The sequence below is a fragment of the Trachemys scripta genome, chromosome 1 (genome assembly GCF_013100865.1).
Source record: "Trachemys scripta elegans isolate TJP31775 chromosome 1, CAS_Tse_1.0, whole genome shotgun sequence".
Taxonomy (NCBI): domain Eukaryota; kingdom Metazoa; phylum Chordata; order Testudines; family Emydidae; genus Trachemys; species Trachemys scripta.
Window position 1 is genome coordinate 269,154,312 of NC_048298.1, and position 25,017 is coordinate 269,179,328.

Genomic DNA, 25,017 nt, shown 5'->3' on the forward strand with positions numbered 1-25,017 from the left:
AGAAGAACAAAGGGGTTTCTGCCCACGAGAGAGAATATAAAAGGCCCTGGAAGCCTCTCCACTTTGTCTTCAGCTGGCTCAATAGATGGCCTCTCCACCCCAAAGAGATGCCTGAAAGAAACTGGAACAAAGGACAGTAACTACGGGGGTGTGAGTGATTGCTGGACCCACAATCATGTCTTACTAATTTATTAGAGTTCTTTGAAGGGGTCAACAAACATGTGGACAAAGGGGATCCAGTGGACATAGTGTACTTAGATTTCCAGAAAGCCTTTGACAAGGTCCCTCACCAAAGTCTCTTATGTAAATTAAGTTGTCATGGGATAAGAGAGAAGATCCTTTCATTGATTGAGAACTGGTTAAAAGACAGGGAACAAAGGATAGGAGTAAATGGTAAATTTTCAGAATGGAGAGGGGTAACTAGTGGTGTTCCCAAAGGATCAGTCCTAGGACCAATCCTGTTCAACTTATTCATAAATGATCTGGAGAAACGGGTAAACAGTGAGGTGGCAAAGTTTGCAGACGATACTAAATCACTCAAGATAGTTAAGACGAAAGCAGACTGTGAAGAACTTCAAAAACATATCTGGGGGTGAGATTTCATCTGTAATCAGTTTCTTAATCTATTAGGCTTAGACTTGCGTGTTTTGTTTTATTTTGCTTGGAAACTTACTTTGTTCTGTCTGTTATTATTTGGAACCACTTAAATCCTACTTTTATATTTAATAAAATCACTTTTGCTTATTAATTAACTCAGAGTAATTAATACCTGGGGGAGCGAACAGCCGTGCATATCTCTCTATCAGTGTTATAGAGAGCAGACAATTTATGAGTTTACCCTGTATAAGCTTTATACGGAGTAAAATGGATTTATTTGGGGTTTGGATCCCATTGGGAGCTGGGTGTCTGGGTGCTAGAGACAGGAGCACTTCTTAAGCTGTTTTCAATTAAGTCTGCAGCTTTGGTGTGCGTAGTTCAGACCCTGGGTCTGTGTTGGAGCAGACTGGCATATCTGATTCAACAAGGCAGGTTTCTGGAGGCTCAAACTGGCTCAGGGGTAGTCTCAGCACATTAGGTGGCAGTCCCAAGGAGGTCTCTGTGATTGAACCTGCCACAACTGTCTCTTATTTTTATACCCTCTTCCTTTCTTTGAGGATTGCCTACCTACTGGCATGTAGACAGACAGTCCCTTGTGGACATGAGATTCAAGATGAAATGTAAATTTCTTGTTTACACCTCTGTGTTGCTGAAGAATGGCTGCTTAAGTGATAGCCCACTTGACTTTGTTGATACCTATCTGGAGTTGCCAATGTGTCTTTGTCTCTGAAAACTGGTTTATGGGTGTTACCCAGACTTACAATATATTTCAGTAACAATCATACAGTAGAATCTCATAACTTCACATATAATGTTGATACACCCATTTCAATAGGATAATAATATGCAGCAGATTATGAGTTTTCAAATGATACCGCAGATGGATACTTTGTACAAAATATATTATAACAATATAAAAGTGGTGAACATGGAATACAGGGTATCATACCGTATTGTACAGTGCTTTGACACCACAGCAATAGCTGTCTTAGAAATACCCAACATAGATATGTAATTTATATCTGCTGGAAGTAACTCCTTATTGCTACAAAGGAGCAGAAGACGAGTAAAAATAATATTCACTTCCTGGTGTGCAAGTGTGATACTTTTTTGCAGTGTCTAGGGTGAATCACTACCACCTGATTACATCAGGAGGGAGCCTTGACTGTGCCCCTGATGAGAAACTCTCCTCATTCATCTGCTGTTGGCAACATAGGAACTCTGCTATGGGCTCCGTGAGGCCTGCTCTTTCCCTTTGCAGGCTAGCAATTTACACATCTCGCTTTGTTACGCTCGACTGCCCAGTCTCCTGTCTTCTGTACATCCACAGTGTACACCAATTCACAAGACAGCTTTTACTGGCTGAGTCACTCTCTGTGTTGGATAACCACTTGGGCCACCACTGCCCTTTTACAGTCACAAGCTATTGTCTCTTAGCCCTACTTACGAGAACTCTCCTGGTGTTCATGTGTCTTTGTAAATCTCCAGGCAGTACACATAGGCTGTGTCCACGGATGTTCATTGTTCTTATGTTGACTCTCAGGCTCCGCCTCCTCATGTGATAGGTTTATTCTCAACAGACTTGGAACATAATATGCTATAATTTACATAGCTCTAAAATAGTTTTCTGTACAAACATTTTGCAATAACCATGACAATCAGCTACTACTTAGCTTTCAGCAGAGACCACACATGACCTCGTTGATGAAATACTGAGAAGATGGTCTGACATAGGTGTAATATTATCTACTTGGGCATGTCTGTGTCACAGCAAGATTCTGACAAAAACTGTCATGGAGCATATGATTAGTAGAGTATTCCAAAGAGACAAAATGAAGAGGGAAGAGTGGCAATATTTCCACTAATAGTGGAAAACCTATAAAAGTCTCATTATATTAAAGTTCCATTGATCTTTTCAGTATAATAATAAATATACATATCTGGAAAAATTGATAAAAGATTGCAGTGCAGCAGGAAAAACAGGGTCCAGCTATGAATAGACTAATGATGTCTCTAATACGAGAATCAAAGAAAAAGGGCAGAAAACTGTAAAAGGAATGTTGTTGAAATTTTCATCTGGAGATAATTTTGAATATTCAAGAACAAGATTAAGATTTGCAAGATGATTGAAAACTTTGAAAGACGAATGAAATGAAGAATCAAAGACTGCATCAAGAAATTATAATATTTCACTGAAAACTTGCTTAAATGTGACTGGAATAAAGAAGCAAGCTCTGCAGACATGAAAGCTGATTAAGAGGTTCACAATCAGTGATTAGGCCTCCAAAATTACTTCTCTTAAAAGTTATTCATTCCTTTAGGTTTAAATACAAATAATCTGACAAATTTTATGCTGTTCCTCCCCCGAGTAACTGATGCTTCATTTTTCAAAAATGGAAACATGAGTGGTTTTTCATCCCACATCTAAACCTACATTATAATGTGAAAATTAAAGAATTTTCTAACATTTATAATCCATTAGGAAATCCTACTTCTGAGATGAAAATGAAGTTTTTCCAGCACCGCAGGCATTCAGGTCATTATGGAAATACTTGAATGTTCTACCAAGATCAAGACAATGGAAAACACTTCAGGAGCAAGTGGAGGTAGCCTGGATTCTTCTTGGGTTAGAAAATCTGTCAAAGGAATTCTATTCTAAATAGCCGACAGAGTACTTGGTCCTGCAGGAGTTCAAATGAAGGATATGAGAAAGCAGCACAGACCCACTGGTAGGGCTGCTGAGCAAATGCTCACTGGAAAGGTGAAGTGAGGATGAGGAGTGTGGGTGCTGCAGGCTTGGAGACATATGACAGCTCTGTGTCCAGAATATATCATGAGGCATTGAACATCTGGCTGAGAGAGTGTTTCATGGGAAGCTTTGGAAGAATTTCAATCAATGGCTGGCCCTATAACTGCTCCTATTCTCACTTCCTTCTATGTGCAGTTTTTAAGCTCGAGCAAGTGAGCTGTTTCTCCTGTTTGGCAATAGCAGTAAATGGCAATTCCAGAAATGGCTTTTGTGCATCTCATTTGCATTTGCTGGATGTTATTTACAAACTTATCCCCTGATTATGCTCTGACTGGCTATATGCAAACTCTCCTCCTGTGCAGACACAGAGGTTTGCTCCCAGCGTGCATAGGGTTTTTGGTTTTGAGACATGAAAATATGTGTATATAGTTGGCTGTTCACTCTGACGTGTACTATTTTATAACATGATTTCATAAGTATTAAAAAAGTGGGTTTTTAAAAATGTGTCGTCGTAAATGACAGATGCCCTACATGCTTTAGGACTTTGTTGTAGCTGTCTCAATCGGAGCTTTCTCTGTGTTACGGGGGTAGAATATTTGTTGCTGTGGCTTGAAGGAAAATCTTTTGGGGGAAAAATCTCCTTTTATCTTTTCAGGATATCCAGTCCCATTTTGCCCTTTTCATAAAGATATTTCAAAACCCAGTTGTTACTTATCCATGAAACAGTGCCTTTGGTATTCTCATATATAGTTCAAAGTGAGGCTCAAACACACATGCTGAGTATGCATTTGTGCTAAAAGATCTTTGCTCTCACAGGAAGCTGTATTATTACAACATATACCGAAAATTCCTGGATAAGGATCCAATCCTGTACCCCCTGAAGTCAATGGGAGTTAAATTTAGCTATTGGCTTCTGTATGAGTCGATTAGGGGTCTGAATGTGTTTTAATGGTAAAACACTTTGTTTAGGTTGGACTGGTGAATCTATTAAGGAAGACAATGAAGTCAAATTAGAATAATAGAAATCATAGATGGAAAAGCTCTATCACAAGGGTCGGCAACCTTTCAGAAGAGGTGTGCCGAGTCTTCATTTATTCACTCTAATTTAAGGTTTTGCGTGCCAGTCATACATTTTAACATTTTTAGAAGGTCTCTTTCTATAAGTTTATAATATATAACTAAACTATTGTTGTATGTAAAGTAAATAAGGTTTTTAAAATGTTTAAGAAGCTTCATTTAAAATTAAATTAAAATGCAGAGCCCCCTGGACCAGTGGCCAGGACCCAGGCAGTGTGCATGCCACTGAAAATCAGCTCACATGCCGCCTTTGGCACGCGTGCCATAGGTTGCCTACCCCTGCTCTATCAGGTTATGTACGCTTCCCTGCCAGAGCAAAATTTCTTCTTGTGTCACATTCACAAGTATCTTGGTCAGTCTACTTCTCAGTAAGGCTTAGTCTACACCACAAAGTTTTTACGGAATAGCTGTGCTGGCTAGGTGTGTGGGAAAATGTCATACTGCTGGCCAACATAGCTATGCCAGCAAAAACCCTGGTGTCAATGCAACTATACAGACATAAGAGTGCTTCTGTTGGCTTAGATCAGTGATCCCCAAACTGTGGGGCATGCTCCCATAAGTGGGCGTGGAGGAACTTTTTTGGGGGGGCGCACTGGGCCCTGGGCCAGCTCCCACGGAGGGTGAGGGGGGAGCACCACCCAGCCCTGCTTTGCCCCAAGCCCAACTCCAGCCACAGTTCCACTCTGCCCTCTGCTCCATCCCCAACCCAGTTCCAGCCACAGCTCTGCTCTGGTCCTTCTTCTGCCCCCAGCCCAGCTCAGGCTCCAGTCACAGCTCCATTCTGTGCTCCCTCCCCCACAGTCCAGCTCTGCCCTCATTTCCTCTCCAACCCTAGGCCAGCTCCACCTCTAGTCCCAGCTCCTCCCCCATTCCCAGTCTGTCCCCAGCTCTGCAGTCAGCCCAAACTCCTCTGCTGAATCAACTGTGTAGTAATCGAGTGGGGGCATGGACAGATTCCACTACTGGTAAGGACAGGAAAAGTTTGAGCACCACTGGCTTAGATAATAATGTTTGGGGAGGTGGTTTAGTTATACAGGCAGAACTCCTGTGGGCTTCTGCTGCATCTCCACTAGGAAGCTCTTTCAGTTGGTGTGATTGTAGTAGTATAGCTATTCTTTCAAAGACTCTGTAGTATAGACAAGCGCTGACTCTTACAACCAGGATTCTACCTTAGGACACTACTACATAGTTGAATCAAATTTATTGTTAAAAATGTTGCTAATGTTCAGTGTATATTTTCTTTTGCTCATGTTCATCACTTTTTCTTCACATATTTCTCATGTGACTACCATAAACACCTCCCTTGTTTTACTCTTAAAACCAATCAGATATTTGAAGTTTGTTAAATTACCTCAAGTTTTTTCACATAAGCTATGCATATTAGGTACATCATGTTTTTTGTTTTTTAAACCATTCTTTCCTGGTCACTCCTCTCAAATCCTTTCATTCTTTTTATTCTGTTCTCAATTCTCTCCAGTTTGTCAAAATCCTATATCAAGGCATTCAAAACTGTATACAATATTCCAAATATGGTGAAATAAAGACTATGGAATCTGGCCTCATCCAATATGCAAGCAAGGAGATTGCAGCTGAGAGACCTTCAGTGCAATGTGGTCTAGGGGATTGAGCACTGAACTGAGAGTTGGGAGATCTAAGTTCTACCACTGGCCTGGTGGGCTACTCTAGACAAGTCATTTCACCTCTCTGTGTTTCAGGTCAGAATAATCATAGTGACCTCCTTGTAAAGTGGTTTGAAATCTACCAATAAAAATATGCTATCTAAGAAATAGGTATTATTTTGAAAGTGCCCTGCTTCATTAATGACTATCAAATATGTTGCTTTATTATATTTTTTCTATTTGTGCTTGAATATGCAAGAAAATTATCATTCATACATGGAAAGTACACCTGACACTCCCCCGGTCTACAGCTCTGGTTGTTAAAAATTGAGTGTGATTTTTCAAAAGCATGCACCATAGCTCAGTCAAATTTAAAACCAATTTACCCTCAAAGGTTCTTCTCAGCAACAGTCAACTTTCCTTCTACAGCTGTTTCAAAAATAGTCAAGTGAGGGGTTTTTTTGGTACTTGGAAAAGCGTTCAGTTTATTTTTTCTCTCTCTCCGGCTCAAAAATGGTTAAGCAAGTTTATATGTGAATATTGGACTAAAGATTTCATTTTTACTTATGATATACAGACTAGATCTGCTTGGGAGGTAGCAAACCATGTCCCAAGTTAACCAGTTAGTTATAAGTGCAAAAATAAATGATTTGGGAGAAGTCTGTTTCTGTGATTATTCCCAGTCCAAATTAAACATGATCCAAAAGCCAGAACTGTTCACTATGCTCATTCTTCAGACCACAGCTCAAAAAGCAGAACTTACCTCTTAAGAAATATAATTTTAGGCAACAAATGGAGGGGGGAGCCATGAAAGTTTAGTTAAATGTAAATGTGTTAAATGATACATGAACTAGTCAGGTTTCCATGATTTATCAGTTTTAAACTTCGAATACTCTGGTTAGCTTGTATTTTTAAAACTAATGAGTTTATCACAGCCAGTGGGAAAAATGGTTAAAGTATATCAGCTGTAAATTGGTACAAAGCACTAAAAGGGACATTAGCCTCTAATCAGATTCTAACAGTTCATTAAACCTGCCTTTTCTGAATCGCTCTTTGTCTCTTTTTTTCACCCCCTTCTGCTTGTGCCTCCTGCACAAGAAAGTCTCTTCCTCTTTTCATTTGGATCAGACCTCCTTAGGGATATGAAGCAATATCAGCTCATCCTTCTTTGTCTACAAACTAAACAGCCTAAGGGATGCTTTATTATGCTATATTCCTGATCTTGCTGTAAAACTCAAAACTGTGCTTCTTATAAATCACGAAAGGGAAGGGACTTCCTAGCAAGTGGAATAAAAGCGTTACAGAGCTTGGAATGCCAAGCTGGCTGCCTTTGCTGCTCCACCCTAAACCACATCCAAACCACTGAAGTTAAGTGGCGCCCTAGAACATGAGATCCATTCCTGATAAGTAAACAATACACCACCCTTGCTGGGAAGAGGAATTTTAAGTCTGGAACAATTTCACTTAGTTATTTTGTTGGTATCGTAATCCCTTCTCCCCCAACCCCTGATAAAAATCAAGGTATCCAAAGATGATTAAAGAAATTACATTAAAGCATTATATTTTTAATTTTCTTGGTCTTCATTGTATCCAGCATTTTTAAGCTTGCCACATTATGGAGAGAGATCTTAGTAGGGAACAGGTGAAAAACTTAGCTTGCCTTTTAAATGTCAGTTATTTTGTCTGAAACTGTAATTTATTGTAGTATCTAAGATTATTATTAAAAGAATAGAGGAAGTTTTGTTCAGCTTGTTGACTTTGGTGCATATGGGAGTATTTTACGTGTAATCAATTTCAGTGTGTCTTCCCCATCCCCCAGTTCCTTCAAACTGCTACATAGAGCCCCGCTTAAGACAGTGGGACCCTAAATGGGCTAATTGGTCTGCCCCTGGCGAGTACCTTGAGAACTGACGTGTTCGTTTTCCTGTTTTCAGGCTTGTACACATTACCACTTATGTCGGTATAACTTATGTCATTGAGGAGTTTGAATAAGCCACCCTCCTGAGCAATGATGACATAAGTTATACTGACCTTAGCGCCAGTGTGGATAGCGCTATGTCAGAGAGAGAGCGTCTCACAATTACATAGCTGCTGCCTTTTGCGGGGGTGTCTTTATTATGCCAACAGGAGAGCTGTCCCGTCAGCATAGAGTGCTTCACTAGGCATGCTACAGTGCTTCTGGTGTAGACTAGCCCATAGTTTTCCCCCTTTACTGTGAGTTATTTATGCAGCAACAGGGGAGGTAGAAATGTTTTTAAGACCCAACTACTCATACTGTTGTGAAAACTGAGACTCTTGGGAAGGTGTAGTACTTAAAATACTTTTAAAGATGTTTTTCTGTTTTTTATTTTTTGCTTTTTTTATAATTGACCAAATTTCATGCTCATAGTGTTCCTTTATGTTCAGTTTCCCAGTCAGGTCCATTTCCCCACAAACTTCACAAAGGTAACCATGTAATTAAAGTTGCTGTGCTTTTCTGGAGTTGTCGACCCTCACCCCCAAGGGACACTATACTTGGGTTAGCAGCAATTTTCACACCTTTCAATTTGTAAAATAAAAAGAAATTGTATGAAGAAATATGGTAATGAACACATGCTTTCAAAATAAATAAATGCACTGGAGAGTATTATACTGATGGGCTGCCAGCGGAATACACATAAGGGAGACTTCCCATTAGATTTACGTTACTGAGGAGGAAGATTAGTGGTTACAGTAGGGGCTTGGATTCATGACCCAAGGATTTGGTTCCAAAGTCTGTCCCTGATTTGTTGTGTTACCTTGAGAAAGTCACTTTTCACCTCTGTGTGCCTTCGTTGTCCAATTTGTAAAATAGTTGTAGCAATATTATGTTTCTGTAGCTAAGATGGATTGTACCTAACCCTCAGTGATATAGAAGAAGATGGAGGAATTGTCTTCATCCACCCTGTTGTATTCATTGGTGCAGCTTTTTACTCACTGCTGTGGGGCTGTGCCTTAAAGGCACAGCGTAGTGCCTATTTGTAAAAGTAGTTGAGATACCCATTTGAAAGGTGCTAGAGAAGTGCAGAGTATTACTTGTGAAGCTTTGGCCCTGAATATGATCTCTAAGCTTTCACTTAACGTTGCTGTTCTGTCATTCCAAAGGACACCATTCTTTTCTTTTGTTACATTAAAAATAGCTTAGCATGAAAACAAGGCATTTGGGAATACAGTTACTCAGTTATTTGTGGACTCCCCCACCCCCCACCCATCAGATCTAGGGCTTGTCTACACATGAAGTTATTCTGAAATAGCTATTCAGAAATTGCTCTTCCTGAATAACTCCATGTGTGGACACAAGGCTGCCAATTCTAACTCTGAAGTTTTCAATATTACAAAGAGGAAGTATGTGTGTGTGTGTGTGTGTTTGTGTTAATATATATATATATATTAGTAGTAGTAGTAGTATTAATTATTTGAGTTACCATAGGGCCTAGGACAGGGGTTCCCAAACTTGGTTCGCAGCTTGTTCAGGATAAGCCCCTGGCGGGCCACGAGACACTTCATTTACCTGAGCGTCCACAGGTACGGCCGCTCGCAGCTCCCATTGGCCAGGAATAGCGAACTGCGGCCACTAGTTAATGACCAAGGCCCCATTATGCTTGGTGCAGTATAAACACAGAACAAAAAGAGGGACCTTGCAATCTATAAGACAAGAGACAACAGATGGGGAAAGACAGATGGGTGGGGAGTACAAGGAAACAATGAGACAATGTTGGTTAGTATGATAGTCTCAGCCCAACAGTCTTACTATTATCAAGTTTTTTGTAGGCATCATAGCAAGAGAGAGTTTTGAGGAGGGTTTTGAAGATGGATAATGAGTTAGTTTTGCAGATATTTATGGGAAGCTCCTCGCAAGCCTGTGGGGCAGCATGGGAGAAAGCACAAAGGTGCTTGTTTGAAAATGTAACAAGTGGGTGATAGAGGCTGGCATCAGTGGTGGATTAGAGGTGACTATTGATAGCTTAGCAGTGAATGAGAGATGATACATATGTATCTTTCTGCTTCAAATAAAGAAATCAGAAAATTATTACCTGCTGTACCACAGAGATTTAGAGTAGCAGCCGTGTTAGTCTGTATCCGCAAAAAGAAGAACAGGAATACTTGTGGCACCTTAGAGACTAACAAATTTATTAGAGCACAAGCTTTCGTGGACTACAGCCCACTGCATCAGAAGAAGTGGGCTGTAGTCCACGAAAGCTTATGCTCTAATAAATTTGTTAGTCTCTAAGGTGCCACAAGTAGTCCTGTTCTTCTTTTCACAGAGATTTAGTTTCCATACATATAAGCAATTGATAGGATAGTTGACAGTATTTTTAATATAAGTAACAAGTTGATGGTAACTATGTACCAAACAACATTAATTCCCAAACTTTTGTGAGTGTTCATGTTAGGGATTTAGCAAATTGATGGTCCAACATTCTCATTTTAATTAGCAAAAATCAGCAAACTGGTACTGCATCTGCAGCATTGTAGGTGAACTGAGCCAAACATGTTTTTTCCTTTTAAGTTGACTCTTGCTTCTCTTTTTTCCCCCTTACTTAGGACATCAACGCCTTTGAGAACAGAATGTTAATGCTTGATGGGATGCCGGCAGTCAGAGTTAAAACAGAACTGTTGGAATCTGAACAAGGAGTAAGTAGAGGTTTCCAGACAAATCCCCCCTTTCCTCTTCAGTGTCTTGGTAATCATTTCCAGACTTTCCAGTGGACAGCTTCTCCCCAGCATGGTGTGCTCTTCTCTCTGTTGTCTTCCTGAGGCTAGTTCTCTGGGAAATGCATCTGCCAACTGCCAATCTGATCCATTGGGAGTGGAGAGCAATCTGTACTCTAAGAAGATATACTGAAAGTTTCTGGAACTGTGTGGATCCTTACTTGGGTTTAGCTTGGCAAAAGTTTTGAAAGTGCTGCCAAAAAAATAATAAATAAAAATTGTGTGGTGAGTACAATAGGCCACTTTCTGCTCTCTGTTATTATTAACATTATGTTGTACATTGTAGTATATTTTGGGGACCTTGCCGTAGCAGCTGTCCCATCACTTTTTCCTCTGCCCATCTGGCAAACTCCATGCTTTTCATGCAAAACTGCTTCCTTATTCTGGTGGAACACAGCTGCTTTGAGAGATTATGATCATGGAGGAGGCGGTGATCTCTCAGGTAGTTAAATCTGACCTCACAGAAGACTTTAATATTGGGACAGAGACTTTGAACTGGATTGTGTATTCAGTGGAGAGCAAGTGTTGAATGCTAGGGTGTTACAATCACAGCAGCCAATGTTTCTAAGAAGAAGGGCTACTGCATTTTGTACAGTTGGAGCTTTTTCAGTGTGAGTTGCTTCACTCTTGGATATGAGTTGCAGAGTTAAGCCTGGAAATGAGGAATGTGTGGATGATCATGGAGACACTGATGATGGTGATAGGATACTGTCTTATTATGGCAGTCCCTATATGGGTATCCAGTAGCATTGAGGAGTGCAAAAGGATTCAGATATTGCAGACCAATGTAACCTTCTGCAGATGGATGCCCTCATTAGGCAGCAGATATAACAGAAGGGGTAATTTCGTTGATTTAGAGATGACTGTTAGCTACTAGCACTTCAGCCTGTGTTTTTCCAGTTCCTCTCCCGATGGCTTCATTTAGATTTTGAACAATATGGGGGAAAGGATTGAGCCTTATGGGACTCACTTTGAAGGATTTGGAAGTGGAAGAACAGTTGCCTAAAATGTCCTCCCAGCTTCATTCTGAGAGGAAAGACACCATTTAAGGGAATTCATCCATGCAGCTTCTTAAAGGTTATACAGGAGCACTCTCAACACACCTAGGGAGATGGCATAATGCAATACAGTATGGAGGGTCAGAAGGCAACAAAACTAGGCCCTTTTTATAAACCATGTGCTGAAAAGACTGGTTCATTAGTGGCAATCTTTCTAATAACTTCTGTGAGGGCTGGCATGAAACCCATGTATACCATGAACCTTTCTTAATACTGACTAGAAAGCAAGTATAGTAAAATGTGTTTTGATAGAGAAAAGCAAATAGTTATGCTAAGTATTGCATGTCCCCTTAATAAAAAAGGTTCCATGCTTCAGTAAAGTGTGACTTGATACCAGGAGACCTACTTGGGTCTAGAAACTAGAAGGAAATTAACAATTTATTCGATTTCCTAATTTCCTTGGGTCTTTTATAAATAAAATTTTATGGACTTTTGTATGTTCAGAAAATGACGTCATTGCTCTTTTTCCAGTGATTAAGGCTTTGGACAAAGACCACAATTTAGTTTGGAAGTTTATGTGCTTCACTGCTAATTTGGGCAGGAAAGTAGTGTCTAGTCAGAAGAATAAATCACCTTTATGAATCTTTAAGGGGCAATCAACAGATAGGCCATGAAAGTGATGATTTAGGCTGTATAGTAGGAAAATGATACTGAGTGGAAACTGTTACACAGTGAAATAATTTTAATTAATTAATTTCCATTGTGATAGTGTCCAGAGGCCCCAGTCAGGATCAGGGCTCCATTGTGTTAGTTGCGGTAGAAACACATAGAAAGACGTGGTCTATACTCCAAAGAGGTTACCATCTAAGTCACCTAAAAGAACGGCGGAAACTCCATCACTCAGTTTGTTTAAGACTATATTAGACTAGACATGCCACTGAAAACTGTACCAATAAAAAACAATCCTGCATTGTTGGTGAGATGAAATAATGAAAGGAAGTGTATTACTAGAATTAACTGAAATTAAAATTGGAGGGAAAAGAGGTGGTACAAGTATGAACTATGGATGAATAGAAGTTGAAGAAATGGGAGGATTTGAAGAAGGCAAAGCTGGGGGGAAGAGGAGGGCTTTAAATGTAAACTGCAACAGAGTCACTAGAGTTTTCTGATCTGCTTTGGGTTTTGAAGGTTAGGTTCCAGACTTAGTCAGAAGATTGTTTAAAAAAAAAAAATTGTGCATTACTGCATGAATCAGATAATGGTGTCGGATTACTGGTTAGCATAAAAAGCTGTAATCCTATTTGTTGAAGATTTCGCTTGCCATAGACTTGCACAACACAAATCTGAAAATTTGTCCCCCAGTATACCCAGCTGCAATGATAATACAGATTACCTGAGTACATAAGACTCTCAAAACTAGCATGGAAAATACTATTATTTTGATGATGTATTAATTTATGTGCCTTCTGATAGTTGTGTGTTGGAAAATGTATCATATTTGAGTCAATCAAGATGCATACAATTTTAGTTGTCACTCCTATCTTGACTTCAATTTCACTTTTGGAAGTAGATTTTTGCGGGGGGCTTGTCTTCATTGCAGTGTTAACTCGAGTTATTTACATGCAAATTAATTCCTCTTGAGTTACCATAATTCGCATGAGAGTGGTCACACTGCAAAACAACACTCAAACTGCACAGAGTGATTGTATTAGCCTTACAGAGTTGCATATCCCCACTATATTACTAGCTCTAGCAACACTTGAAGTCAGCCTATCCCAGCCCTCCCCAACAGGCCAGCTAACTTGAGTTTAAAGCACTATCTAACTTGAGTTAAATGTGTGGATGGGAGTTAGGTTAAGGACAACAATTCAGTTATATCTCAAGCTAACACTGCAGTGAAGACAAGACCTGGGAGATGGAGATCACTAGACTAGGGTTACCATATTTCCACAAGCAAAAAAGAGGACACTGGGGGAGGAGGAGCCCCGCTCTAGCCCCGCCCCTGCCCTGCCCCATCCACTCCCTTCCACTTCCCACCCCCTGATTGCCCCCCTCAGAACCCCCAAGCCCCCCCCGCTCCTCATCCCCTGACTGCCCCTCCTGGGACCCCTGCCACTAACTGCCCCCTAAGACCCTACCCCCTATCTAAGCCGCCCTGCTTCTTGTCCCCTGACTGCCCCCTCCTGAGAACCCCCCACCCTCACTGCCCCCCTACAACCCTACCTGTCCCCTGACTGCCCCAACCCTTATCCACACCCCCACCCCATATTCACACCTCCGCTCACAGACAGACCCCCTGGGACTCCCGTGCCCTATCCAACTGCTCCCCACCCCCTGACAGGACCCCCAGAATTCCTGACCCATCCAACCCCCTCTGCTCCCTGCCTGCCTCGACCCCTCTCCACACCCCTGCCCCCCTGACAGCCCCCCCAGAACCCCAGACCCATCTAACCCCCCCGCTCCCTGTCCCTGACTATCCCAACCCCTCTCCACACCCCTGCCCCCCTGACAGCCCTCCCCCCTGAACTCCTGACCCATCCAAGCCTCCCTCCCTGTCCCCTGACCAGGGTCAGCTTTAAAGAGCTCAGGAATCGGGCAGCACTCCGGCCGGAGCTCCGCCCGGGGTTGCGGGGCTTGGGGCCGGGCCGGAGGTGCTTGGCCAGAACCGGGGCCAGTGCTGCTGGGGCCCGAGCTGGGCTGGGGGTACTTGGCCGGCGCCGGGCTGGTGTGCTTGGCCAGGACTGGGGCCGCCGCCCTGGGGCTGGAGCCGGGCCAGAGCCGCTGGGGCCGCCAGGCGCCGCTTGGCCCGGACCCGAGGAAGCCACTCGGCCAGGGCCGTGCCTCCCCGGAGCTCTCCTCCTCGCGCCCCCCCACCCCAGCTTACCTGCTGCTGCCTCTCACCTGCCCCTGCTTCTTTTCAGACTTCCTGCGAAGATCTGATTCGCGGGAAGCAGGGGAGGGGGAGGGGGAGGAGCAGGTGGGCGGAGCGTTCAGGGCAGGGGAGGAGGGGGAAGACAGCTGTGGGGCCGGACAGCGTGGTAAGGCTGCAGGGGATGGGGGGAGACGGGAAGGGGCTTTGGCTGCCTAGCGGTTCTTGGCCGCCGCTTTTCTGTCTATAAATAGCCGACCGGGGGGAAATCCCGAACATTTTTAGATTTTTAAAAATCCCCCCCGGATGGCTATTTATAGACCAAAAAGCTGGACATTTCCGGGGAAATACGGACATATGGTAGCCCTACACCAGATGAATATGGAATAGAGGAGTTTGCAAGGGGAATGGATTTTCTATTTGCTTTGAAAAATGTTAAGCAGTTGCACTGTGAAAAGCTTTACTGATTTATTCTAAATTTATAATTTTTGGAAAGCATCAGCATTAGCGAGAGTGGATGCTTATTTTTCTAGTGAAATGCTGTCCTTAATTTTGCATGGGAGATTTAGTGCAGATTATTGTATGAGGTCTCAAAAAGACACAGTGCTGCTTTAATGACTTTATCATAAGTGAAGAGACGGCATTACATAAAAGCTACTGCATTGCCCTTTAACAAAGATTCATTATTACCTCTCCTACTGTGGAACAAGAGCTAGTATTACTAATAACTTGGTAAAATTACCTTAGAAATCTAAATGTGCTTATCATTTAATATTCTCTGGTGTCCTACTGTTTGAAATCTTTTGATCTTCAGTAAAATCTTTGTCTAGCAGTACCCAGCTTCAGAGAGAAACATGTAAGAAGCAACCCAGCTTCTTTACAGGAGAAAATGAGGCATTTCAGCAGGAAAAATGTTCACGTTCAGGCTGTACCAAGAAATAGTTTGAAAAAAAATACTGTGCACTAAAGAGACATGCAAAAGTTAGAGACATTTCAGTGACAGAGTTTTGCCAATGAATTAATTAACAGAAGTAATGTTAAAAATGGGCTAAAATGTAATGTGCTAAGTGGCTTGAATATGAAGTATAAAAGGCCTATACAAATTGCAGTTTATAAGGCTCAGATCCTGAAAACATTTAAGAACATGCATAACTATACTAATATAAGTTAAGTTATACATTTGCATAAGTGTTTGCAGGCCCTAATTTTGCTAAAAGGATTTAATTTTTTTGCATTTGTAGATGCAAAATTGAAACATATGCATCCCAAATTAGATGATGCTTGAAAGCTATGTAACATTATCTAATAGATCTGAATCACTTTGGTAATATGTATCACATGTACCCATATGGCAGCTGTTTTATATGGATATATTTGAAAACCCAAAGCAAAATATTGGGGGTAATATATATTATTCGTCCTTTCTTACTGGAGTAGGTATAAAGAAGGACCATATCAGTGTTTTTTAGAGAGACAGAATAAAGTACTCTCAATTTTCAACAACTTTCAAATCTTTTAATCTCCTCCATTCTCACCACTTTACTCTCTTTCCTCAAATCTCTCCTCAAAGATCATTTCTGTCATCCTCAATTCACCCCATAGTTTCTGCTTCATCCATTTCTATTCCCATTGCTGACCGTGACTGGATGTTGAAAAGAATGACTACAATGACAAAACCCACTAAAAGGCTAATATTGCTCTCCCAAGTCTATTTCCCCTCCTGCCATATGATCTTCTCATCTTATATATCTGTAAAATATCATGCACACCTATGAGGCTATATACATAATAACAAATGTGACAATTCTAGGGCAGCCAGGGTAATTGCAACAGTTGCCTCACCATGGCAGAAGTGCTATATAGTTCTGGAGGCATGGCCTTTGTGATGACAATAATGCTTTAAACAAAACAGTCCCTTTTAAATTCATAGATCTCTAAAATTGTATTGAATCATAGTTCAGGATAGTCTTGATAGCAATGACTGCTGCTAGGTTACTTTGGGAATCACACAGGCTGCAATCTAGCCTTCTAATATGATTCAGAGTTTCCAAGGCCAGAAGGGACCACTGTGATAATCTAGTCTGTCCTTCTGTATACCATGGGCTGTAGAAGTTCCTCTCAAAAATTCCTAGAGCAGATCTTTTAGGAAAACATCAAATCTTGATTTAAAAATGGTCAGTGATTGAAAATGCACCATAACCCTTGCCCTTGTTTAGAAAGAAAGAAAGAAAGAAAGAAAGAAAGAAAGGGATCCATCTATCCATAAACCTCCCCCCCATCACCACCACCAGCCTGGTATTCCATCTTATTTCCAAAATTTTAAAGTTGATAGCATGTATATGTGTAGATAGCAGCACCTGCTTGTTATTCTAATGGTGGAGTAGCATGTGGGGTCTTTTCCTTTGCTGCATATCTGATTTTTGGGACCAAAACCATGTAAGCTATATACATAACTTAATATTGAAAGTGAGGGAAAATAGGCTGAAATATTAATTATTGATGAAATAGCAGCCTGGTAGGTTCAAAGTGACTGAATACTGTGATATCCTGTTTGACTTTCCAATCAAATTTCCTTTTGTTGATTATATGGTAAAACTTTTTTGATAACATGTAACTGATTTTAGTGTAGTGTTTGTGAGTTCTCTGTGTTGGTAATAGAAAAAAAATACTGCTACTTTTTATTTATAATTTGTCACTCTTTCCTCCAGCCAGATAGTGATTGGTGTTCCTTTTTTATTCTTAAAATGATATAGCAGGTTTAGCATGGTGATATGGCTACTTCTCAAATAGGGACCCACCAACATATCCTGTATCCTCCCATCCTGCACAGAAAATTGCATATGTTTACTTTCTGTCATTTTCCTTCTGCCATACTTCCAGATATACCATTAAAATACTGGAAATATTATTGTGTATTATTAAAATATGGATGCTATTATGATTATGAGTCATTATTCATGTATACAGAACCATACATTTATATAGTCCTTCATAAACAGAGCAAATCCTGCTCTCAAAGGCCATTTAAGGTCCTGATCCTGAACACCCTTACTGTTGAGCATTTTTCTGATTCCAATGGGAGTCAGTCAGACTGTGGACCTGATCCAGGACAGCAGTCATGTTAAGGGTTTGCAGGTTCAGGCCCTAATATAGTCTATAAGAGTAATGTATTCAAGACTAATATAAAAGTGATGGCCTAAAGAGGCTGGATGTGTCCCCGCCTATGTCCAGATCCTGTTCATTTTGAAGCAAATGGGATTTTACATTCATTTCTCTGGGATCAGATGCAGGCCCCTAATATTCGAAAATACCCAGCCTTTTTACAACTTTTAATTATAAGAGTTTTGCTTTCCTAATTGTAGAATGGGTCTGTTTGAGCTATCTAATGACAATAATACCAAAGACTGTACAAGCACTTTGTCAAGTTAGCCAAGTTTATAGGTATAAAAAAAGCAGGTGGGATATTGTATTCTGTAAGATGCATCATGCTGTCCAGAATTTCAGCTAACAGTAGGACCTGGGATCCTCTGAAACGTAATTTACTGACTATTATCTGCCATTGCTCACCTTTCCAAGGTAGCTGAATGAGCTGTTGTGAAGCATTGCAGAGAACATGATCCCCAATCCTGTGACTGAGTTTGGTTCTGTTTTTATCTGGCTAAAGGTATGCTTAGCGGCCATTGTGATGGGTTTCTTCCAAATACCTGCACTATTATTCTTATTATTCTCATTCTTATTTTATTTATTTATTTATTTATTATTTTATTTTATTTACTGTGTGCACTAGGCATATATGGCACAATATAAAACACACCAAAAGGCAAGGTCCCATCCCCAAGCAGCTCACAGTCTAACTTAGACTAGTGTGACAGGTAAAAGTGACCAGTACAAATGTAAGAAAGCAAAATGGCATCAACGGAGAGGGGTTCAGTGCAGGAAGAGTTAGCATAAGTAATTGGCTTTATGGATAGATTTGAAGGAGAAGAGAGATAATGTTTGATACATGGGAGCTGGGGGGCTGTTCCATGTGTTCAGGATGCCTTAATACAGCTGCTCAGTTGATTTCCAGTTAGTGTCACGATATTGTCATAAAATGACTGTGGCATTCTCATCTACTAGAACTAATTTTGACTGTCTGGGCAGAAAAACCCCCAAACCAAAACATTTCCTCCTAAAATAAAAAAAAAATGTTGATTTTGGAAATGTCCGTGCAGTCCCTCATGGGAATTACAGTTCAAGTGAGTTGCATCTCAGTTCTCTATGGGCCTGGATCCCTGACCAGATGATGCACCACAGTCTCCCCTCTTGCTGAGCTGCCAGATTGCATCCTGGGAGATGTAGTGTGGCTGGGGCACAGGCCATAGAAGAGAATAGGTGCATAAGGCACATGAACAACAGCTCCCATAGGGCACTGTGACAGCATTTCTGAATCAGTTTTTTGCTGAAAACTTCTGGGTTTCTGAGTGTCTGTTTTTTGTATAAAATGTAAAAAAAAATTTCTGTGGAAAAGCAGATACCTCCCCAAAAAATTGTTTAATTTGATGACTTTTCTGTCAAAACAGTTCAAATGGAAAATTTTCAATCAGCCCTGACATCTACCTGTTTCTGAACTTTGATATCTGTCTGATGTGAGCTTGTAAATACGTTAATGAATGTAATACATTCACTAAGCCATTTGAACTTACTACACCTCTACCCCGATAAAACGCTGTCCTTGGGAGCCAAAAAATCTTACTGCATTATAGATGAAACCGCGTTATATCGAACTTGCTTTGATCCGCCGGAGTGAGCAGCCCCGGCTCCCTGGAGCGCTGCTTTACTGCGTTATATCCCAATTCGTATTAAATCGGGTCACGTTATATTGGGGTAGAGGTGTGTATAGCAATATAATCTGTTACAGTTTCACTTTCAGTGTAAACACAGGCATGATATAATATAATATAATGCAGTTCCCAATTTTTGATGCCAATAATTTCTTTACATATTGGAATTAAAAATTGGGTACCCATCCTAGTTGCGTGTACTATGCTTCAGTTGACATTCCAACTTTAGGTCAGTGTACAGCAAGGTGAAATAAAATAAAATTGATTCAAACTGAGTGCATCTCCTATAGAATAAGTATCTGTATGCCCCAAACAGAATTAACTGGTCCAATATAGAGGTCAACAATCAAGCACACCTGATTGGGGTGGAACTGATCTCTCACACTTCCTTGAGGTCTCTCTGTCAAGTTGGATCAAGTTTATAGGAGGCAGTGTGAGGAAGCTTGAGGCTTGCACAGCTACTGCCCATGCTGTATGTGTTCTGTGGATAAACTGAAAGCTTTCATTTTCCATGGCTGCTGTTATGGCCCATTTCTTGAGTACTAACCTTATGTTATTTGATTGTGTATAAGCGGGCTGGGGGGACTGAGGAAAAGTTGATTAATACCTAAGAAAATTGGGGATACAAGCAGAGCCAGGAAAAGGGGAAACCGGGAGAAGCAGATTAGATGCACAGTTAAGTGAAATTGTCAGATTTACGTGCTTCAGGGTGGTCACTGTATTACGAGTTAGATAGAAGTCTGTATTTTGAGCAGGAAAACATGGCAATGCAGTTAGAACATTGAATAGTGAATCAAAACACTGGGGTTCTTTTCCTATGCTTGCCACTGACTTACTGTGTGCATGTGGTCAAACAAACAAACTCTGTGTCTGTTTCCCCTTTTGTAAACTGGCGATATTAAACTTACCTGCTTTTGTAAAGCACTTTGAGATCTTCAGAAGCAAAGTGTTCTACAAGTATAAATTGTTTTATTATATACAATGCAGCTTAACAGAAATAAAACAAATATTAAGCAATACAATATAGTAATTTATAGCACTACAGTGTGTCTCAGCAATGTGATATAAACTCCACTGTCTTGCAGTATTGCTAAAATTATTTTAATCTTGTTTGTTTATGATGGGAAAGGGATCATTTTTATTTTTCTCTTATTTATTGCTGTTCTTTAATTCTCTTTTCCCTATCTGAGGTGGTTTTATAAATAGTATTTTTAATGAATATTTTACTTTCTATCCTGCTGGGAAGTACTGAAAGTTCTCTCTCTCTCTCTCTCTCTCTCTCTCTCTCTCTCTGTGTATGTGTGTGTGTTAGCATTATAAGCATTTTTCCTTCTCTCTCTCTCTCTCTCTCTGGAAATGAGTGCTTACGTACATTATTTTAAGGATTATGCTTTACTGGATTTTTTCCTTTATTTCATGCTGTGAGAATGAGAATTTAATGAACTATTATTTAAAGATGTCTGCTTTCACATTCATTCTTCTGTACATCTTGTTGTTTGGCTGAGATTTCATAGAAACTAGAGAAGTAAAAAGATCTTTGACTATCCCCCGCCCCTATTAGCATGCCATTCTTTAGAGTAGATTCAAGTCCACCTATAACAAACCTTGCCATTTTTGAACACATGAGTTTGTTAGTTTCCCCCTTCCTCTAGTGGTCATCATCATTGGTCAACTTCATCATTACAGAAAGCATTTTACTCTTACATGAATCCAAGCCCCTCATCTCTATACCACTCACATTCACTGGCTGGTCTCTAGCGTCGATCTCCTAATTTCTCTGTTCACAATAAACTAAGACTGTCTACACTGACCTCAGCTTCAGTCTTCGTACTTGATTTTATCTACTGAATATAAATGGAACTCTTGTCATTGTTCTAGACTGCAATGACTGGGAATTCCATATCATTTTTCCAAATTTGTCCTCTCTCCCAAAAGATAGCATACTATCGAGTGTTCTTTGGATTATGGATGGGCTGGATATTTTTCACTTCAAAGTCACCATTTGAGATCACTTGCCTCTTCCTCTCTGGAGAGTTTATTGCATTGCATTGCTTTTGATAGTTGATTTGGTTGCTGTCTGCCCTGTGCTTTGTCACAGTGTCATAACACTCTGGCTTGATAATGCCAGGATATCTATTGTTAGTGTAGGTTGAATGGCTCCACATGTTTCCCTTGTGCCTTTCCTTTAGGTTATCTGATATTATTTTGTTGTTCTTGTACTGAAAAGCAATGCCTGATCATTTAGATGTGCACTGATAAGAGTTTAATATGAACATTGCCTCTATTTAGTACTGTAGAGCAGAGAATTCTGTTGTAATTTTTTTTTCTTCTGAGTGGGGAGAGGACTGGGAATCTACACTGCCAGCCTTGTTCATATGATCATGGAATGTTATATGATTGTATTATGGAGCATGAATCTTCGGACATTTTACTTAAAATACCTGTATTATAAAGTTAATTATAATGATATGTTCTTAGATTTTTGCCCAGGACAGAACTGGTCTGAATGCATGATGTATATGATGTATATGATTGAGAAAACAACCTCTTTAAACACAACAGAGTAATGTATGAGTTCCGCTGTGGAAAGCACTTGCAATTATGTTAATATAGTGTCTTGATCCTTAACCAAATGTCAAGAGGTGGAAGAGGAACCCAGTTAGGAACCCCTAACACAGTCCAGGGAACCTAGAAACTGCAGTGATGCGGGTGGGGGGCGGGGGGAGACACTGTAGGAATGGGTACAATGAATTGTACAAATAATTTGCAATATTAGCAGTTTTCCACATTACCGTTTTATGTTTAATTTCATGTAAATAATGATAAAAAGGTTTGTATAGGAATAGTTTTTGGATCATTTAAAAAGTTGCCAATACATAACTTAAAAGTATAGTGTTATGAAAAATTGCTTTAGCATTTGAAATATTTAGGGCCCTTTGTTTTCAGTTTTTATTTATTTAATTTTCCCCAGGAATTTATCAGTGTTTATTATCACCACAAAAAACATAGGTGAAAATCAGTGCAAAAAAACTATTAATATTTTTTCTGGGTAAATATTGGGGTTTATTTTGGTTGATGGAAAAACGAGGGGAAAGGTATTCAGTAGATTAATGCTTTGAATTCCGTTCGTCAGTGTGGTTTGCTGCAGAACTAAAACAGAACTCAAAACACCTCTGAGTTTAAGAAAACAATATATCTCTAATCCTCAAATAAAACTTTTCATTTGAATAAACAGTTTACTGTTGGAGACTTAGAACTATTAGGCTATAAATATTTACATTTTAATAATTGGGCTATGGGTTATATCTGAATTCGTGTTATATCGGTTTGCGTTATATCAGGGTAGAGATGTATTTCCTTGTGTTCTGAAATGTATTCTGATACAGTTTTTTGTTTTCTTCCCTAGTGTGTCAGATCTTTAAATCACTATCTGCTAACAGCTTGAAAAGAGTATGTAATGAGTGTGAGATTCATCAGCATATTCAGCTGCGTACGCACTTCAGAACTTGCTTATTATGTGCATTTTCTAGACTAATACATAGCCTTACTTCAACAGGCAGCTTTGCATATACACACAGACTAATGTATTATCATAATACATATATCTCATGCAATGTATTGTATTTTCCTAATAAAACAAGTTATTTTTTATATATTTGAATGATACAAAAGTAAGGTGAAAATCAGGAAAAAAAAAAGATGATCAATAATTTTGTAAAACCCGGGAATTTTCCTTAAAAATCTATGTAATCAGCAGGTTAATAATAAAGTATGTAATATGACATCAAAATTTCTACTGACACTTGTGGCAGGAAACCCCAAAAGTAATAGTTAGAGAGATACTAAGATCCAAAAATATATTATTGATGGATTGCTGTAGAATTTTACTTTAAGTGAAACTGTAAACTAAAAATTGATAACTTAAGTGTATGTTATTCATCTTTGCTTTAAAGAAGCAATTCACAGTTTATGGTTCATTGAAACTGGAGTTCATATTTCTGCTCCTTCTGTACAGATTTTTTTTTTCCAAAATGGATTTAATCTGACTTGTTTGGAGCATAAAATGCACTTGAAAGTATTTCTGAGTAATCATTTAGACTACCGATGTGGTAAGTGACTGTAATTTAAGACAGTTGTAATCATAAAATAAACATGTATGCTGTTAGTAGTCAGTCTTTTAAGTGTTCACTTACTTCTAGTTTAAATTTACCTGATTTTTTTCTAACCAGCCCAAGCGAGTTCTTAGAGTTTGATCCTCCTTCAAGGGCAGTTAGATTAGGACCTTAATCTTGGGAGTAAACAATCACACATTTCCCAGAGGATTTAAGACTAAAACAGCTGGTTTCTCTGGAAATTTGATAGACTAAGTAGACTATAGAAAATAACTTGTTTCTTTCCAAATAATGGCACTATAATACCCTACCTGCAGTCCTCACAGGGGCAAAACTCCCAAAGAAGTAAATCCAAGTTTCATTTGCATAGGGAGTGAAAGATCAGGTCCACAGAGGGTTGGGGCCAGAGCAGTTTGCACAATTGAATCCTAAATGAATGAAATTTTAGCTGAACTAAATCTAAATCAATTGCAAAAGAGTACTAAAATCAAGAGTCAGGGAGAGATCCATGAAGGTGTATAAAATTGTCCAAACTGGTCAAGTTTTTCCAATTGTTTAAACTTCATGACTTCCTGAAACAAAAGCAATATGACGCATGTCTAAGAAGATGGTTGCCCGTAAATAGGATGACCAAATAGCAAGTGTGAAAAATTGGGACATTCTCCCCCACCCCCGTCCGGGGATATAGTTGCCTATATAAAACAAAGCCTCTACTATTAGGATGTGCCCATTAATATTGGGACGTCTGGTCACCCTACTGTTAAATAGTGTCAAACCTATTATTAAAACTAATGTCTTTACGTACAAATCTGCAAAAAGATAACTTTTTGGGGGGGGCGGGGGTGTGTGTGTGTGTGTGTGTGTGTTAATACTCTTTCCTGGACTACTATTGAGCATGTACTGGGTTGGGGATATTTTTTAATGTGTTTCTTGCTTCCATTCAAATTTCTTTATTAAATTAAGTACTCTCTAAGAAGAGGCATGTTCTTTCTTCTTTTCAGACAGTCAGTGCTGATCAGTGGCAGCTCCAGGCACCAGCACAGGACTGGCGGACTTCCCGCAGGCATGCTGCTGAAAGCCGCCTGACTGCCGTGCTTGGGGCGGCAAAATACATAGAGCCGCCCCGGTGCTGATAGAGAAAGGGGAATGCTAATTATAATGAGGGCATATCATGAAGATGTACTGTATTTGAGCACATATGATGCCAAAATAATTTTGCCAAAATAATTAAAAACAACAGACCTAGCTATCACTTCTGCATTGTCAGTAAATAGATTTACCTTACTGTCATAAATATGTAAAAATATATTTTTTCAAACATAGATTCTTGGGATATTTTGTTGATTTTTAATAATATTTATTAACAGAGTATTAACTATAAACCCTCATATTTGGTGGTAGAGGTCTTTATGTGAACATGCTCTCAGTAAAGTGCAATTAGT

General features: G+C 39.8%; 1 protein-coding gene across 5 annotated transcripts in view; it reads left to right on the forward strand.

The window, feature by feature from the left end:
- The window catches only part of KLF12 (Kruppel like factor 12), a 348,332-nt gene that overhangs the window by 151,261 nt on the left and 172,054 nt on the right, over positions 1–25,017 (forward strand). For 4 of the 5 annotated variants that reach the window (XM_034758347.1, XM_034758346.1, XM_034758348.1 and 1 more), the window contains one exon: positions 10,606–10,695. The exons of the other annotated variant lie outside the window; for it this stretch is intronic. In XM_034758347.1, coding sequence (XP_034614238.1) covers positions 10,606–10,695 — 90 coding nt within the window. The remainder of the gene's footprint in view (positions 1–10,605; positions 10,696–25,017) is intronic. 5 annotated transcript variants of the gene reach the window in all.